This window comes from Ctenopharyngodon idella, chromosome 10 (genome assembly GCF_019924925.1).
Source record: "Ctenopharyngodon idella isolate HZGC_01 chromosome 10, HZGC01, whole genome shotgun sequence".
Classification (NCBI taxonomy): Eukaryota; Metazoa; Chordata; class Actinopteri; order Cypriniformes; family Xenocyprididae; genus Ctenopharyngodon; species Ctenopharyngodon idella.
Window position 1 is genome coordinate 15,550,146 of NC_067229.1, and position 17,704 is coordinate 15,567,849.

General features: G+C 35.0%; 2 protein-coding genes across 7 annotated transcripts in view; one reads left to right on the top strand and one right to left on the bottom strand.

The window, feature by feature from the left end:
• glsa (glutaminase a) overlaps positions 1-2,272 on the top strand; it is a 29,195-nt gene extending 26,923 nt beyond the window's left edge. For all 5 annotated transcript variants that reach the window (XM_051907648.1, XM_051907649.1, XM_051907652.1 and 2 more), the window contains one exon: positions 147-2,272. In XM_051907648.1, coding sequence (XP_051763608.1) covers positions 147-300 — 154 coding nt within the window. In that variant the 3' untranslated portion in view covers positions 301-2,272. The remainder of the gene's footprint in view (positions 1-146) is intronic.
• On the bottom strand, positions 1,541-17,494 carry stat1a (signal transducer and activator of transcription 1a). 2 transcript variants are annotated; one of them, XM_051907646.1, is made up of 26 exons: positions 17,281-17,494; positions 16,069-16,204; positions 13,432-13,582; positions 13,188-13,283; positions 12,829-12,918; positions 12,150-12,228; positions 11,926-12,017; positions 11,678-11,829; positions 10,635-10,793; positions 10,421-10,513; positions 10,264-10,323; positions 10,070-10,093; positions 9,620-9,707; positions 9,467-9,508; positions 8,716-8,799; positions 8,527-8,625; positions 7,294-7,429; positions 7,144-7,199; positions 6,931-7,022; positions 6,550-6,689; positions 6,167-6,355; positions 5,980-6,055; positions 5,407-5,479; positions 4,706-4,907; positions 3,542-3,565; positions 1,541-3,423 (listed from the first exon to the last, which is right to left on the bottom strand). In XM_051907646.1, coding segments are annotated over exons 2-25 (2,403 nt in total). In that variant the 5' UTR covers positions 16,197-16,204; positions 17,281-17,494; the 3' UTR covers positions 1,541-3,423; positions 3,542-3,563. The 2 variants fall into 2 exon arrangements, with proteins under 2 accessions (XP_051763606.1, XP_051763607.1); XM_051907647.1 differs by lacking the exon at positions 4,706-4,907.
• Positions 17,495-17,704: the final 210 nt, after the last annotated feature.

Below are 17,704 nucleotides of genomic sequence, written 5' to 3' on the forward strand. Positions count from 1 at the left end.
AAAAAAAATCGTCATGAATTGTATATTTTTAATGTTTGTGCTGTACATTCGCCCAATCGACTTCCGTATTAGTTGTTGACTTCGCGGTAACCAACAGCGCACATAAAATGCCATTTCTTTAAACTTGGGTCTTGATCTCCATACAGGTGGGGCAACACTCCCATGGACGAGGCCATTCATTTCGGCCATCATGATGTTGTTACAATCCTGCAGGACTATCACAACACCTACAGCCCCAAGGAGAGCACCGCTGACAGCGAAAAAGAGACTGCTGAAAAGAACTTGGACGGCCTGCTGTAGATATGATCTTTTGCGATAAAACACTTCAGATTTTTCCCAGTGAGTCTGTGTCTAAGGTACGCATTTAAGAAAAAAACTTACAAGACATGAGTCCCCCCCCCCCCAAAAAAAAGGGTTGGCTCCTTTTACCCTGTTTTGTGGTGTTTGTGTGTGTATGCGTGTTTTGTAACCTGGTAATTTTGTTTTATCGTACACACCGAGGGATGTAGTGTCATAAAGGTCTTATTTAGCTGTATCTCCATGTAAACATACAATATAAATTTCATATACTCAAAACAAGTGTATATAAAAATGTGTATATGTACATTCATGTATGGTTTGAGAACCTTTATAGATGATGTCAAATAGATATTTAAGAAAAGATATCTTAAGAAAAGGCAGCTTGGCTGGAGACGGTAGCATTGGGTGGGATGTGTCATTCTGATTTATTTTTATATTTTTACCTTTTACTTTTTTCTTTATCCTCTACTTTAGTCTCAACTTAGTTATAAATCAACATAAAGAACAGTAGTAGTTCTTTATGCCTTTCTGATTGTGTATCATCTTGTGAATATGTTCCAAATATGACACTGTTCTTTGATTGTCAAAAATATTTGCACTTTTTTTATTTTATTATATATATTTGTCTTTTAAAATCTTTTTTTTTCAAATGAAATTACAGTAACACTTAGTAAGTTATTTTTTTTTCTAAATACGTTTTATCAGTTTACAATTTGGTAACATTAGTTAAGTTTGTTCAGCATATTTTTTGCCATCAGTGTACAATTAAACATGTATTACTAGTATATCTAATAATTAATAATAACCAAGATTAGTAAATGCTGTAAAATTGACCCCTATATACATAACTAATGTTAACAAATTGAAACTTATTGTAAAATGTTACCGAAATTACTTTGAAGCACTAGAGGACCATTTTTGTACCTGCCCATTAATTGTACTATGGGAATTTCCTGTATTTTCTAAAACTATCATCTAAAAAAAACAACAAATTTCAATATTTAAGTGTACTGGAAATCTTACTACAGTCGCCTAATGGATATTTATTTGGAAAACCAACACAAGTTTTAAAAATGACTGCAAAACTGGGAAGTTGCAATGTAAACTCTGCATAACTCAAGGATGTGGAAATGGATTTTGTCTTGGCAATTAGACAAACTGCAAGGAATTTACACATTTAATGAGTCATTGTCAAGTGATTTTGTTTAGCTATCATAAGAAAAAAGAACCAAGCAAAATGTTGACGTTTTTGTTTTATTCTCAGTACATGGTTAAGTGACAAGTAAGGTTGAAAGCTGAAAACAAAACAAAAAAAAAGCACTGGTATTAACAATCTGCAATGGTCAAAATGTAGTCTAAACATGTTCCACCAGTTGTGAAACTGAGAATTTCTTTTGTAAATGGCTGGTTACATGTCCTTAAGCACATGTTGTATGCAGACAAGCACACTGATTGTTTTAATGTACAGTTTGGATGATAAAGAGGCGTGCATATACTTGAAAAACCTCCAAAGCCGAGTCAGTCTCAAATATGTGAATATTTTCTAGTTGGACACTATTGTTGAAGTATTGTAAATGTGTTTTGTAATGTGTGTGTGTGTGTGTGTGTGTGTGTATCTATACATGCTTAACCTGGAAATGTTATTTATTGGGGAAAAAAAACGGAAGCAACACAACCAGAAGACTCAACAGTATGTAGTTCAACAAAAGTAGGTCACTGATCATTTCCAAATTTGTTCTTTTCCATGTGTCGCACTTTAGTCATTTTTGTTGCTTTGTGTAATTTCAGAAAGCTGTTACAATTTTTTCAGCATTTGTTATTTACTGCTATGAATGTATTGCATCGTTGTGTTGTGAAATTTCCTTTAACTTTGATTTTAATTATGCAGTGCTTTAAATGTTCTAGATTTAAGCTGATAAATATATTCCACAAAAAAATACTAGATAAAAACAATAAAGACATAGAACACAGATTACTATGCTTTCCAGGTATGCTCTCATGAATGTGTGTGGGGGTTTTCATATTGTTAGTCAAATTTTTAAGGTGCAAATTTTTAAGGCATTCCAAAACAATGGATTTCCACAGTACTCGTCTATAAAGCCCAAAACAAATATTGTTCTGTAATTACCTAAATACAACCATACAATCCAGTGCAAAAAGTAGAAACAACAACAAAGTACATAAAGTGGACATAACACTAATAAAGCACCAGCAAGTTTAAAGAAATTTTTTTTCACATATAAAGAAACAGTGTTTAAGAAAACAAACACCTAACAGCTTAAAATGTTTAATCAGATCTAACTTCCTGCATTTCTTAGTTCTTTATGAGTAAATCTTACAAAAATCCAGATCTTGTTTTTACCCAAAATCTAACAGAAGAAGCTTAAGAAATTATATTTTTCTTAAAGAAAATGAAGCCTATTTTAGGACCATTTTTAAATTCTTGTTTTATTTATTTCATTATGACAATTTGTTTGTTCATTTCCATTATTCTCATAATGGATTTTCATTACTGTAATACACTAATTCCATTATATTACAGTAAAAATTCCTGTACTAACAATGCTAAATTAAATCAACATAAATATAAGGCAGTACAACAAAAACTGCTGTGATGTAAATGTTTTACTTGTTTTATTTGTTGGCATTCTTATAAGATTCTTATAAGATGTGCTTAACTGTTAAAAATCTTAATAGTCCTAAAAATGGGTTTAATTTTCTTTACAGAAATGATAGACAGTTTTTGTGAAATTCATAATGTTCTCATTCACTCATTTATTACTTGGCATATTAGAAAGTGAAGTGCTATACTGAATGAAGTGCTATTAGTACACAACTTCCCTGCCTTGCTTTTATTTTCTAGACTAAGTGCTGAGGTAACAGTAGCATTACTATGAGGGCTAAATCAGCGGTTGTCTTTTTGCTATAGATGACAGTGTTTTTCTAATAATTTCCTCTGTTAGAATAAAAAAGAGAGGAATAACAAACCCAGTGGCTATACCTCAGACAAACTGTTCTTCTTTCATTTGCGCTATTAAAAACACAGAATGATGGCAACATTTCTACTTTTTCTGAGTCATCTGTCTTCTTTCAGGTGCCTTAAGAGATACTAAAGTCTGACGGCTGCGATAAAACACAAAAAACAACATCAGTATCTCACTGTATGCAGTGCACAGTTTATACATTTAAATAAAATTGATATGCATTTTATAGATTATAAAAAGGAATAGTAGTACTCTACCTCCAGTCGGATATCGTATCGGTTCTAGAAAAAAGAGAAATGGAGAGAATAACTGCCGTAAATATTGAACTATTGCTTTAAAGTCCCTGTAAAGCGATATTAAAATGTGTTCTGAGTTTGTCACACTACAGAAAAAATGTGTTATTAACCACCCAGCCAAATCTGAATGATTAACGAAAACTGCCAAGTAAATGAAATAAGTTATAAATATCTTGAAAAAATAAGCAGTATTCTCTGCTCTCAAATGCTGGGGGCGTATCCGTTGTCTGCGCTGAAACCACACCTACTCGCGAGAAAGATGCCGTCTCTTTCAAATGACTTGTCTAATCAGTCAAACATAGAGACAGAGTGCATTTAGGCCACACCTACGACGGAGGGGAAAACAATCCAACCCTCTCCATTGACTTTGTATTGCGTGAAGCTGCTTCCTTGTCACTTCTTGCTTCTAACAAAAGACAGAACAATGCCTAAAAGCTGAAGTGTGACAGGGTGTACAGCAAACAAGCTAAAAAAAAAACCCAGAACTAAGTTTTTATAAGCTACCGAACCAAAAAAAAAAACCAGCCTTTAAGGAGACAAAAGTGGATACAGGCAATAAGACATGAAGCATCAGCAGCATGAATGCGTAAACTGTGAGATCCTGACACTCACAATGCCTACGTGGGCAGTTTACATTTTGTCACTGGTAAGTCAAATATCCAAATGCCAGTTTTATATATTATATTTCCTGTCGCCGATTACGTTCCCCTCCAGTGGCCGTAATTCTCAGAGTAATATGACACGTTGCGCTCGGTCTCAATTGCCTGTATCCACTTTTATGTCCTTAAATGCTCGTTTTTGGGGGGGCGACAGCTTATAAAAACTTCTCTGTTTTTGGTTCTGGGTTTTTTTAGCTTGTTTGCTGTACACCCTGTCACATAGCAGCTTTTAGACATTGTTCTGTTTTTTGTTAGAAGTCAGGAATGACAAGAAGGCAGCTTCACGTAATACAAAGTCAATGGAGATGGTTGGATTGGTGGGCGTGGTTTTCAGATTATGACGTGTGTCGCTCTGTCTCTATACTGATCCATATAAACAAAAGGATCATGTTAGAGGGTTGCAAAATTTAGTAGAGTTACTGTGGACTACCTACTAATTATAATATAAGCACACAAGGCAACTTACACTCATTGGTGGACACGTACTGCCGACTGTGGCACCAGACGTCGGCACCACAAGACGGGAGGGTGAAGGCCGGGGCAGGAGATAGTCGGTCCTGCCCTATATCATCGGTTGTCGGCGGGACGGGAGGATGAAGGCCGAGGTTGGGGATGGTCGGTTCAGCCCCATTCACCAATGACAGTGGATCAATGAATCCCAGTTGTCTCTGATGAAAGTTTATAAAACTATCCTGTGTTAACTTATCACTGCAGAGGCGGGTGTTGGTGGTGATTGTCAGCTCTCTATCAAGATGGCTCTTCACAAAATTAATCCACCTCCTCTTCATTTCATCGTTTTTAGGAAATTTGAAGGAGGCCAAGCTGTTTTATCGCAACCAGGTATTATGCATGGCTGTAGTAACTAACGGTAATGACAGTAACTCTTTGGTAACTTGTGATTGAGGGGGCGAGCCACTGATGCTAATACGGTGTCGTTATTATCGTGTTAGGGGCAGGGCCATGCTCGGTGGCTCCAGTGCGTCATCAAGCCACCGTTTTAGCCCCACCTAAAAAATCCTCAACACAGAATTGGTGAAAAACTGTCTTTGTAATGTGTTTCAGCAATACATTTTTAACATTTATAATGTGTTTAGGAACAATTCTCAGAATTGACTTTACAGGGACTTTGAATGATTTTGTAAATATATAGATTATCATTTTACGTACCACCTCCTGCTCCAGCTGGCCGTAAACCTCAGGTGACATTGGCATGAGCGTGTCATTATAATCTTGTGGTTTCCTAAAATTCAAACACATTTGAGCCCCCCCCAAAAAAAACATTAAAAAAGGAAGTCATTATTTTTGCAAGCTCAGAAATATGGAAGCTTGTTTCCATCATGAAATTAAAGATAAAAAGGCAACAGCGAATGTGCCTCACAATTATTACTTTTTTTGTCACAATTGTGTGATTATGTCAAACAATTCTGACAAAAAAAAAGTCAGAACTGCCAGAAATGGTCTGAATTGCTAGATATAAAAAAGCCAGAATTGGTAGTTATAAACTCAAAATTGCGAGTTATAAAGTCAAAATTGCGAAATATAACCTTGAATTTGCGAGTAAAATATCAGAATTGCGAGTTATAAACTCAAAATTGTGCATTTTAAAGTCTGATTTTTGAGATATAAACATGCAGTTATAATTTATAGTTTAAACATGCAGAGAAAAAAGTCTGAATTATGAGTCATAAACTCGAAAATGCGAGAAATAGTCTAAATTACGAGACAAAAACATCGACTCACATTTCAGAGATGGAGATGAGAGTGGTGCTGATGTATCCCTCATCTGACTTCTTGTCGACATCCATTGGTTCTTGCTCTGGAGAAACAAAAGACGAAGAAAAAGGGTAAGGATTTTATTTTTACGTTTTTTAATACATTTATTCATATTTAATAGGATTTTTATATAGTTCACAACTGTGTTTCTTACTATCAGTGGGTTTGGAATAGTATTTTTTGAAGGCATCGTCTTTGGGTATATTGGGATGGAGGAAGCGCAGAGGGTTTTCTGGGACGTTGTCGGCGGCCATCACGCGATAGTTGCGAATAATGTCAGGAAGTGAGACGGCAGAGAGTTCCTTCTTCGTGTAGGGCTCCACGGAGCGAATCTGTGGCTCTTCTAAACCAACACAAAGCCAAACACAGGAATGAACAATACATTTGCTAAAACGGATTTGATTTCAAGCCAAAGTTTAAGCAAAATCCACATCTAAGTTTTGATGTTTTGATATCAAGACCAGAGAAAAATCCCTTATTTTATTTAGTTTAATTCTTTATTGTTCCATAGCATGTCAGAATGAAGGTAAGTCTCACCGTTTGCGTCATGTTGGACCCAGCTGAACGTGATTGCTCCGTCGCGGTTACTCTCACTGAAGCGCAACAGAAATGTGCCGGGAGCTTTATCATAGAGCAGAGCTTTAGTTCGGTCCTTGGTCACAAACCCCATTATACACCTGTGAGAGATGGACAGTGTTAAAGCAATGTTCCTGCTTACCCAATAGACTCTCATTGTGCAAGTTTATTAATATAAATGCATGTTTTTATACTTAGAAACTTAAAAAAACTAAAAATAGGGGGGAAACTGCTGGTAATTAAAAACATGCCACAGACTGTCAGTCTGTTGTTATTGCTGTTTTTTCACAGATTTAATTAATTATAATTACATATCCAAAATTCAAACATCTGGATTCTTACCCATCATCCCACAGGCTCAGCAGATGTCTCTTTATAAGGTCCAAAATTGCTTCAATCCACAGCCAGAATGTGAAGTTCTTCTCGCTGCCAGACTACATCATACACAAGACTCAGATCAAATCACTTTTAACAAACACTGGTAACAAAACTAGGGTGCTCAATTCAGAAGGTTCGACCTAAACTAATAAGTAAAAATATCTAGTTTAGACCAACCTTACAAAATTTATTCCAAGGAATCTGAGCTTCAGGATCCATCACTGCTTTAGCACCTGTCGGCCAAAGTTCACAAGCTTATGCATTTAGTTCAACTGTTCCAACAGAATCAATCACACTCAATGGCAGGCAAGTAGCTATCAGACTCACCCAGCAGTTTAGTTCCCAGCATGCTTAACTGTTCTTGATTAAGACCTCTTTTGGTGATGGAGGAGAACTGCCAGCTCAGCACCTCCGCTAGATGCCCCCAAGTGGCTGAAGAAGGAGTCACGAAGAACGAAAGGTTCTGGAGAAGAAACGGCAAAAGGAAACAGAGGTTCAAGGCAAGTCAAAACCTGTGCAAACACCTCCTGGCATCTGTTTTGTGTTGATGTAAGTAGAGCTCATATCTACTGCTGAAACCTTTCAAGAACATTAGTCTTGAGGATTATCTTTGAATTTGCTTTTATTTTTAATTTTTAATTTTTACATTTCATATATTTTAACTTTAGTTAAATTTTTAGTCATTTTTATTAGATTTTGTTCTTTTTAAAATATTTCTATTTAGGTTTATTTTTATTTCTGTTTGTTTTATTTTTATTTCCAGTTAGTCATTTTACTGCTTTAACTTAAACTTACTTCAGTTATTTGCCAAGGGAACATTTTTCGTAAACTAAAACTAAAATGAAAACTTTAAATATAAATATTAGATGGTTTAGTCATTTTGTTATGTGCTTTTGTCATTTTTATTCTTTTTTTTTTTCTATTTAGATTTAATTTCTTTCTATTTCAGTCTTAGTTTTTATTTATTTTCAGTTAGTAATTTTAGTGCTTTAACTTGAACTTATTTCAGTTTTTTGCCAAAGCAACATTTCTAATTTTTTGTTTAAAAAGTATTTTCATCTAATATTTAAATTTTCAGTTTTCATTTTAGTTTAAGTTTAGGTAATTTTGTTATGTGCTTTTGTATTTTTTTTTTTTTATTAGCTTTTGTTCTTTTAAAATATTTCTATTTAGGTTTAATTTATTTTATTTCAGTTTGGGTTTTAGTTCTGTTTTCTTTCTTTCTTTCTTTTTGTATTTTCAGTTTTCATTTAAAATTTAGTTTAAGTTTTAGTAATTTTGTTATGTGCTTTTGTGATTTTTATTAGTTTTTGTTCCTTTCTATTTCGGTTTTCTATTTTCTATTTATTTTCAGTTTTATTCTTAATTCAGTTATTTATTTCCACTTAGCAATTTTAGTGCTTCAACTTAGACTTATTTCAGTTATTTTCAACACTTCTATAATTTTTTGTTTAGTTTTAGTTTTTCATCATGTATTTAAATTTTCAGCTTCCATTTTAATTCAGTTAAATTTGTAATAAACTTGTTATATGCATTACAATAGTGTTGAGGAGGTCTAACCTTTGGATCAGAGGTCAGCATGTTGTACCACATGATGGAGGCCCATCCACTGGGTAGCTGACTGACATTGGAGATCACAACTATGGGCAGAGATGTAGTCTGAAGATGGAGAGAGAGAAGAAAGTTCATGATGATCATGATTCGGTGGTGTTATGTTTCGAACTCAGTTCTTATGAAGGATCTTCTCACCTCAAAGTTCATGACCAGTCCAGACCAGCAAAGCTCAGCCTCAAAGGTGATGGAGTGAAGTTCCTCTGTGACGATCAGAGGGCCCTGCCGAACATTTAAGAAACAGTTTAGCCAAAAACGACTAAAATTTGTTCTACCAGGTTTGAAGTTTGAATGCAGAAGTTCAAATGAGATTAAGAGCTACAGCAGAAGGGAAGCTTTTCTGTGAAAAATAACTTGAATTTCCGCTTGTTTCTTACACAAATCGATCGTATGTCTTGGAAAACAGAAGAGTTATGGACTACTTTCATGATACTTTTGTGTGATTTTTGGAGCTTTTTTTTTTGTTCCCCCGAAGAAAGTCATACAGCTTTGGAATGACATTAGGGTGAGTAAATGATGACAGATTTATGTGAACTGTCTCTTTAAGACAAACCATCATTGAAGAAAATACACACAGAAAAGTATTTTGGATTTTACAATCGATCAAATGTTTGGGGTCAGTAATTTATAAGAAATCAATTACAAGGACACATTAAAGACATTTAGAATCTTACAAAAGATTTCTATTTATTTCTAGTAATGATGCTGAAAATTCAGCTTTAAATCACAAGAATTAATTACATTTTAAAATACATTCAAACAGCAAACAGTTCTTTTAAATTGTAAAAATATTTCAAAATATTACTGTTATTTGATCAAATAAATGCAGCCTTGGTGAGCAGAAGAGAGCTCAAACTTTTGAACGATAGTGTAAAAACCAAACCCTCACCTCACTAGTTCTGTTTCCGGTAACTTTCTTCTCTTTCAGTTGCTGTGAAGTAAAAAGAACATTGTTACTATTACTTATTTGACTGAATTATACTTTCTAAACTGGAGCTACAGTATAATTTGCTTTTTGGTTTTGTTTTTCTTTTCACTTTACCAAATGACGGAATTCTGCTGCCATTCCATTGGATTCTTCCATGTTCATCACCTTCATGGCCGTTCCCAAGATGTTGAACATACGAAACCTAAAACAGGAGCATTACTAAGTAAGCAGAATAATATTAATTCAATTGGGATTCAAACAATTTAAAATGAACTGCATTTAAGGAACAGCTCAGCAAAAAATATAGATTCGGTCATTATTAACTCGCACTCGCTTTTTTGTAGTGGACTTTTTTTTTTTTTTTTTTTTTTACAACTGCTGTCATTTTGCAAGAGCTGTGTAACAAACATTTTAAAATAATATCTTTTATGTTCCATTAAAAAAACAACAACAAAAAAAACACAGCAACGACATGAGGGTGAGTAAATGATGACAGATTTTCATATTTAGGGTAACTGTCCCTTTTAATATGGAATGCAAATAAAGAAATTACGTAGGACATACCCTTTCCGTTTCTCAACGATATCCCTGGAAGGCGAGAAGAGACGTGTTAACACAAGAACATATGAAATGTTGTGTATGAAGGTATGTTAAGCTAAAAATGCTAACCACATGTGTGAATCATTAGCATTGTAAGCATAAACTATATTCTATTAAACATCTATGCTAAATCACTAAAAAGTTTGCAAAACACTTACTTGTCAAAATGCACTTTCACTCGAACAGTGTGGTTGAATTCCTGAAGTTTTATGAGCAGCCTGGAACACACAACATGTCAATCATCATTCATCAACTGAACATTATCTGGTTTCTACTTCCAGAGAAATGTGAACTATCTGCCGTGTTTAAAGTTACCGTAATTTGAGAGTGAACAGAACACCCGTCTTCAGCACCAAAGGTCTTTGCAGTTGGGTCGGCATGCATGGCTGTCTCTCGACTACCAAGGAGCTGAAAACACGCAAACGTTGTAAAAAGGTATTTCGGACTTCTTTTTACCCCTAAGCAAAGAACGAAAAAGAACTTCGCCGTGAGTAAATCTGGGCCTTAACAAGCAAAGAAGGACTCTTACTTTGTGATGAGAGTTTTGAAATTTAACATGATCCTGTCCTCTAGAGTGCTTTTGCTGAGAGTGATGGGATCGGTCTCGTATGTGAACTTCTGCTCCAGCTCCAGAAGTTTCTTGAGCTGCTGCCTGAGCTGAAGCAAAGATTCTGCGAGAGATGTAAACCTGAGAGGGAAAAAAAAACAGAACTCAATAATATTTTACTTAAAGATCAGCTCACACTGAAGTCACTTTCAAAACAAGCAGTTTTCTCTTGGTTAGTGCAGCAAATTCACATGACCAGCAATGACCATCGTTGCGAAATCCATTTTAGTAAATATTTTGTGGGTAAAAAATTCCCCATTTGCATGGATTACTATTAAAATGACTAGATTTTGCCATACCACATTATATGTAACTGCACCTTTATTACTATTCGTAATCAACAGTACACAAAATGTGTAAAAATACGTATTGTACAGTCAAAATTCGAAATTATGATCGATACTACGAATTCACTTCCGGCATTATTTGATGCACCTAAAACAACAAGTGTTGGTCATTATGACACTGTGGTGGTGTTCATGTGCTCTTGTAAATATGGTTTAAACGCAACATATTTCCATCAAACTGTGTAGCTCTACCCAAAGCAAAATCTTATTGGTCCACAATCTCCCTCCACATACCAGCATATATAAATGTTGCTTCACGAGGCATTAAATTTGATGCGTCGCTTTTTTATCAGGACGAATGAACAATTCAGTAGCTAAAGTATTTTATCTTACAAACTAATCTGCATATGATTTTTATTATGTGATTCTAGATAAATAATCAATTTGTACGCAAAATGTTTAATATTCATAGTTTAGCACATTACACGTCTAAAATCAAGTGCCGTTTTTCCATTAGTTGTGCTTCTCCAGATCATCTGTAAGCTTGCAATTTGATACCATAGTTGATGACTTCCTTCTTCCTCTACAAAAAGAGGAAATTTAATTTTACTTACATATATTGCAAGTATTGCTACTCCATATGGTTATAAAGAAAATCTGAATTAATTTGTGGTTTACCAGTTTTGAAGCTGGTCCAAGCAGACATTGCTCATCCCACCAATGCAAGCCATCTGTTGTCGGCGCCTCCATTCGGCCAGTTCTGTTGAGATCAGCTCAAAGATCACCGGATCCATAAGGTTCAACACCTCTGACATCTGACCAATCACGTTCTACATGGACACAAACACAAACAAGGTTGAACGCAACTGCTTCTCAACGCAACGCTTTCTCAATGAGGAAAGACGACGGATCTCCAAAGTTCTCACTATTCTTGTGTCGTGGAGTTTCATAAACATGGCGCGGATGGTCAGTCGCTCCCGATTCAGGTCTTCCTTCGAAATAGTCCCGTTGAGTTCCTCTGTTAAACAGATGTTCAAGCAATAATGAGTTTCTGTACTTATAGAAACAAGTACAGAAACATATTCTGTACTTGCACTGCACTGACCAACAGAAAGCTGCTTGGTTTCAAAGCATTTCTTAATCCCGTTACCTCTGCTTTGAAGAGTTTTGCTCTTGAAGTCGTATTCGTCTTGCAGGTCTTCCAGATTTTTGATGATCTGCTCGGTGTCCTGATTGGAAATAGGGAAAAAAAAAGAAAGAAAAGATGTTTCACGCAATTTGACTAGGAGAACTAAATGTATTGGTAACATTTTATTACGGTGGTCCAATTTAGACATACTACTAACTACAAGTAACTTTGCAACTACTTGTCAACTAACTCTCATTAAAGTATTAGTAGAATATCTGCTAACACTTAATTTTGATGCTCCCTAACAGACATTCTACTGACTATAAGTCACTTTGAAACTACAAAAACTTATCCTACACTGTAAAAAATAAAACTTTTACGGACATTTGCGTTAACCCTAAAACACAACTCAATGAAGTGCAAAATTCTAAATACTGGTAAAACACCTGTAAAAAATAAATACGGAAAATTCCGTTAAATTAATACAGTACATTGTGCCCTATTTTTACGGATTTTTTTTTAGAGTGTATTAACCCGAACCCTAACCTAACAGTCTACTAACTGTCTACTAATACTTTAATGAGAGTAAGCTGACATGTGGTTGACTTGTAGTTAGTAGAATGTCTAAACTGGACCATCGAAATAAAACGTAACCAACATATCTTGTAGTTGCGATAAGTTTTGTGTGTATATATATCACCTGTACTTTATTCTTTATGTCTTTCACTCTTCCGTCCATTTCTCGATGTTTCTCCACGATCATGTCGTTTTGGGTGCTGCTGGTTTGATTCTGCAACAAAATACTTATTACTAACTTCATATTATTATATAGAAAAGGGCAGCTTGGACAATATTGCGAAATATCTCCTTTTGTGTTTTACAGACGAAAGGAAGTAATGCAGGTTTGGAACAACATAAGGGTGAGTAAATTAATTTTCATTTTTGGTTAAACTATTCCTTTAATAATGTATCATGAACCCCACACCTTCAAAAGAGATTTAAATGTCATATTGACATTTTGAGGTTTTGGTTTGAGGTTGTCATTTATTAATTACAGACCTCTGACATTTGGGCAGCGGCCAGAATCTTCCTTTCCTCACTAAGGTTCCTACTGATGATCATCGCCATGGAAACAGGATTGTCTTGGAAGAGGTTCTAGAAAACAAGTTTCACATGAACTCACAAACTCACAGATATCTGCATGTTGCAACTTGTTTTTTTGATCTCTGTATTGCTTAATGATTCAGAGGCTGCTACACCACACTAAAAGGAAATGGTCATGTAGCCAGTTGCCGACAGGCACCTGCAAGTTCCTCTTGATCTTGCGGATGTTATGCTGGTTCAGGAAGTCTTTCTCCATCGCGAAGCGGCTGTGTTGGTGATCTAACTGGGTCAAAAGATCATGAAACCTCACGGTGGCCAGAGACTCGTTCTCCACATTAGCAACATGGTCCCTTTGGGGAAGGAAGAACAGATGATTTACCATCAACTGAAGTTGAGACTGGAATGCATTCTAATTTAATACAATTTCTATATTTGTACCTATACAGTCCCTCTTATTGGGTTGACAAATGTATTAAGAAAGTAAAGATGTTTGCAGTAAGATGATAAGGACATTAAAATGGAGTAGTTATCACTGCTACACTTTGTTTAGCAATAAAACTGCAGTAAGTAATTATGGCCCTGTCCCAAACGGCACCCTAAACCCTCAAGGTCTTCCTCTGAGTCTGCACTTTCATGACGTAATGCCGCTTTGACTGCCGGGTAAAGTCCTCTGCATAACTCACAGTCTTGCGGGCTCAGCAGAAGTGCGCATCAAGGGCGCATAGGAGCCGCAAAGGGGGCACTCACGAGCACCCTTCTTTAAGCTTAAATGACGAATGGGACACCCTACGGTCTTGTGGACTTAACGGACAAGCGCACGCAGCGGCCATTGTAAGTCCACAAGACCGAAAGTGCACATGAAGTGTGCCATTTGGGACAGGGCCTATGTTGTCCTGAATCTTATTTGTCTTCCTAAACAACTGATACGGTAGCATTTGCCTCTCTGTCGCCCCCACCAGCTCTGGAGGACCCATGATGCCTTTATCTGATGTTACCGCAGATTGATAGGTACTGTTGGGAATTGAAAATATCTTGGAATAAGATACTTAAAGTCAGGAATCGGATACTTGTCATAAAATTGAAATTTTGATTCCACTTATCGATTTCTGGGTGTTAGTTCACCCCAAAATGAAAATTATGTAATTAATTACTCACCCTCATGTCGTTCTACACCCATAAGATCTTCATTCATCTTTGGAACACAAATTAAGATATTTTTGATAAAATCTGATGGCTCAGTGAGGCCTGCATTGACAGCAAGATCATTTCCTTTTTCAATGCCCAGAAAGGTACAAAAAACACAATATCAAAACACTGCTTCATGAAACTTCGAAGCTTTACGAATCTTTTGTTTTGAATCAGTGGTTCAGGCCGCGTATCAAACTGCCAAAGTCATGTAAACTACTGAAATTTCGAAACACTTATGATGTAACAAAGCCTCATTTACTGAAATGTGATTTTGGTGCTCTCAACCACTGATTCGAAACAAAAGATTTGTAAAGCTTCAAAGCTTCATGAAATCGCCCATCACTAGATATTGTTGAATAAAGTCGTTATTTTGCTTTTTTTTGGTGCAGAAAAAGTATAAAGTATAAAAGTAAGGTTGAACCACTGTAGTCACATGAACTGTTTTAAATATAACTTTAGTAGCTTTCTGGGCAGTGAAAAAGGAAATGATCTTGCTGGCAGTGCAGGCCTCACTGAGCCATCAGATTTTATCAAAAATATCTTAATTTGTGTTCTGAAGAATCTGAAGGCTTTACGGGTATGGAACAACATGAGGGTGAGTAATAAATGACACAATTTTTGGGTTAACTAAACCTTTAATGTGGTTTTAAACCATTCAAGCACAAGAAGACATGAAAGAAAAAGAAAAGAAAATCACTCGCTGATCTTGACTGAATAACTTTTGTAACTTTAATAAGGATTAATTTTATTTATAAAAAGAAAACTATGCAGTGTTATTTCACATTTGATTTCAATTCCTGAACTTTAATATGTATTTTTATTTTCTAATTTGCTTATTTGTTCTCATTTTACTGACTGTATACTTGTCTTTAATAATGTTTGAAAATTTATATTAGTCTAGTTTATGAGTTGTTCTTTGGGCTGCTGATTTTTGTTCATGGTATTCAGCAGCAACAGAATGTTTTGCAAAAAGACATAGAATAAATATGTTTGATATCTAAATGTTTGACTTTTTTTTACCACATTGGAATCGAAACTGAGAATCGATAAGCAGAATCGCAATTGCAATTGAAATCACCAAAATTCAAATCAAACCCAACTCTATTGTTTGGTGTGCATGCCATAATAAGTTGACGTTTTCCCGGAAAATGTCATATGTTCGGTAAAATCATCTGAAGATTTTTATTTTTATTAACATCACTCAACATAGAGACTTTATGTACAATAAACAGTTTTTGAACAACTAACTTCTTTTTTGCAAATAGTCGATTTCTTTACATTTGAGGTGTACAAAAATTACCTTTAAAATATTTATGCATCTTTTAAAATATTAATATAATGATTATAATATTAATACTTGTATCACCTTTAAAATATATATGCACCTTAAAAAGTATTAATTAATTGTTTAATGTTTAAATATTATTTTAATTAATACTAATTACCTTTACAAATGTTTATGCACATTTAAAAATATTTCTTCAGATTTTCAAATTTTAATAAATATTAACTTGCACTTTTACAAATATTTATTATGAAGACATAGGTTGCCTACTCTAGTTTAGCACTATTATACTTGCCAAAGATTGTGGTTGTGTGTTTGATATGGTTATAAAGCTAAAGAGGGTATAAAATCATTCATCCGCACCAGTCGTGGCTTTCTATCCAGCTGCTGAGGTACTGCCGAATGGCCATTGGAAAGTTGTCATCGTAAAGTTGGTCAACTTGTTCCAGAAACTTTGAATCCAGTTGTTGAAGCTCCAACCACTGACTCATTTCTGCGACTGTGGGTTGAAAGTTAAAATAAATGAAGATATATGGAAGATATATTTTTGGTAATGGATGGGCCACAGTGAATTTCTGGCTGCATAATCAAGATTTTCTTGCAGAAATTAAAGTAAAACAAAGGAGGAAGACTGCAGACATACCAGCCTAGCAAAGCATTTCTTTGCAAGATGCAAGATGATTAGATTTATATCTCAATTTAGGCATAAGACGTTTTGAGGTTTTTGTGCTGTGGGTGTTTCTAGCCTAGTAGCTACTAACAGATTGTGATTGTGTGTTTGTGGAGCTCTAAGACAGATGTGTACAACACATGTACAAACATGTAAAACAGTTTATTTTTATATTATTATTATTAAAATGTTTTCATAGTTTTAGTCTATAGTAGGCATAGTTAAAATAGGACAATAAGAATAACATTAGTTTAAATATGTCTGCTTATTTATATCTTTGAAAAATAATATTTTTAATTATTATTATTACAAAGAGGCTGTATATAATATTTAAATTATTAACAGTATAACAAAAACAATGTACGTGCGCGCGCACGTGTGTGTAAGGGTAGGGTTTGTCAGTATTGTTGCTGTATAAATATATATTTTAAGAAGCTTTATATTAAAACAGTAGACGTCTAACATATAGCTTTGATAAACGTGGGTGGGTGGGTGGGTTGGGTGAATGGGGGGTGTTTTTATGTTTAAAAATACTCAGCAAGTTTGATCATTCAGCCTGAATTGGAATCAATCCATATTAAAAAAATAATAATAATAGTAACAACAATAACAACAGTTGTGTAGGATATTATTATTATTATTATTATTATTATTTTAAGCATTACATAATAGCATTCAGGCCACAAGTAAACAGCGCGGTTTACATATGACCTTGTTTTTTTTTCCATTACTTTCTTTATAGTAAAAAATCCTCAAATAACATGTGAAATATTAGGATTACATGTATTCTGTATTATAATAGTATCACGCATGCATCAAACGTGTGATCAAAACTTCCTGTTAATTTGTCAAGCAGAAAAAAAAACGATGAACGCGGAAATTAAAGTTATTATTTTGCTACTCACCCCCAAACGTTATCCAGATACGATTAAAGTAAGAATCCGCAGATGTATGTTTAATGTGTCTTCAATAGCAGCAGAAAAATACGGAAGAACAGGTAAGTTCCCTGTTATTGTCGATTTGTTATTGAATTCCCAGTAGTCTTTCCAGTAGATGTCCGACTTTAACTGCGCGAGTAGCACGCCTGCGTGTGTTTGAATGAAAGCTGGATGAACCAATCAGTGAGCAGAATGTTGTTTGTTACGTATACACCAGCCTATCAGCGCGCCCTGCCGTCCATTATGACGCAAGGTGGAATTTTGGACCAACGTTGTTGCACAGCCCACGTGATTTATAAGAAACTGAAACTGCGTAGTACACCAAAGAAAGATGCTTATTACTACATTACTGCGTAAAAACTGGGGAGAAATGCATGTTATAATCAACTTT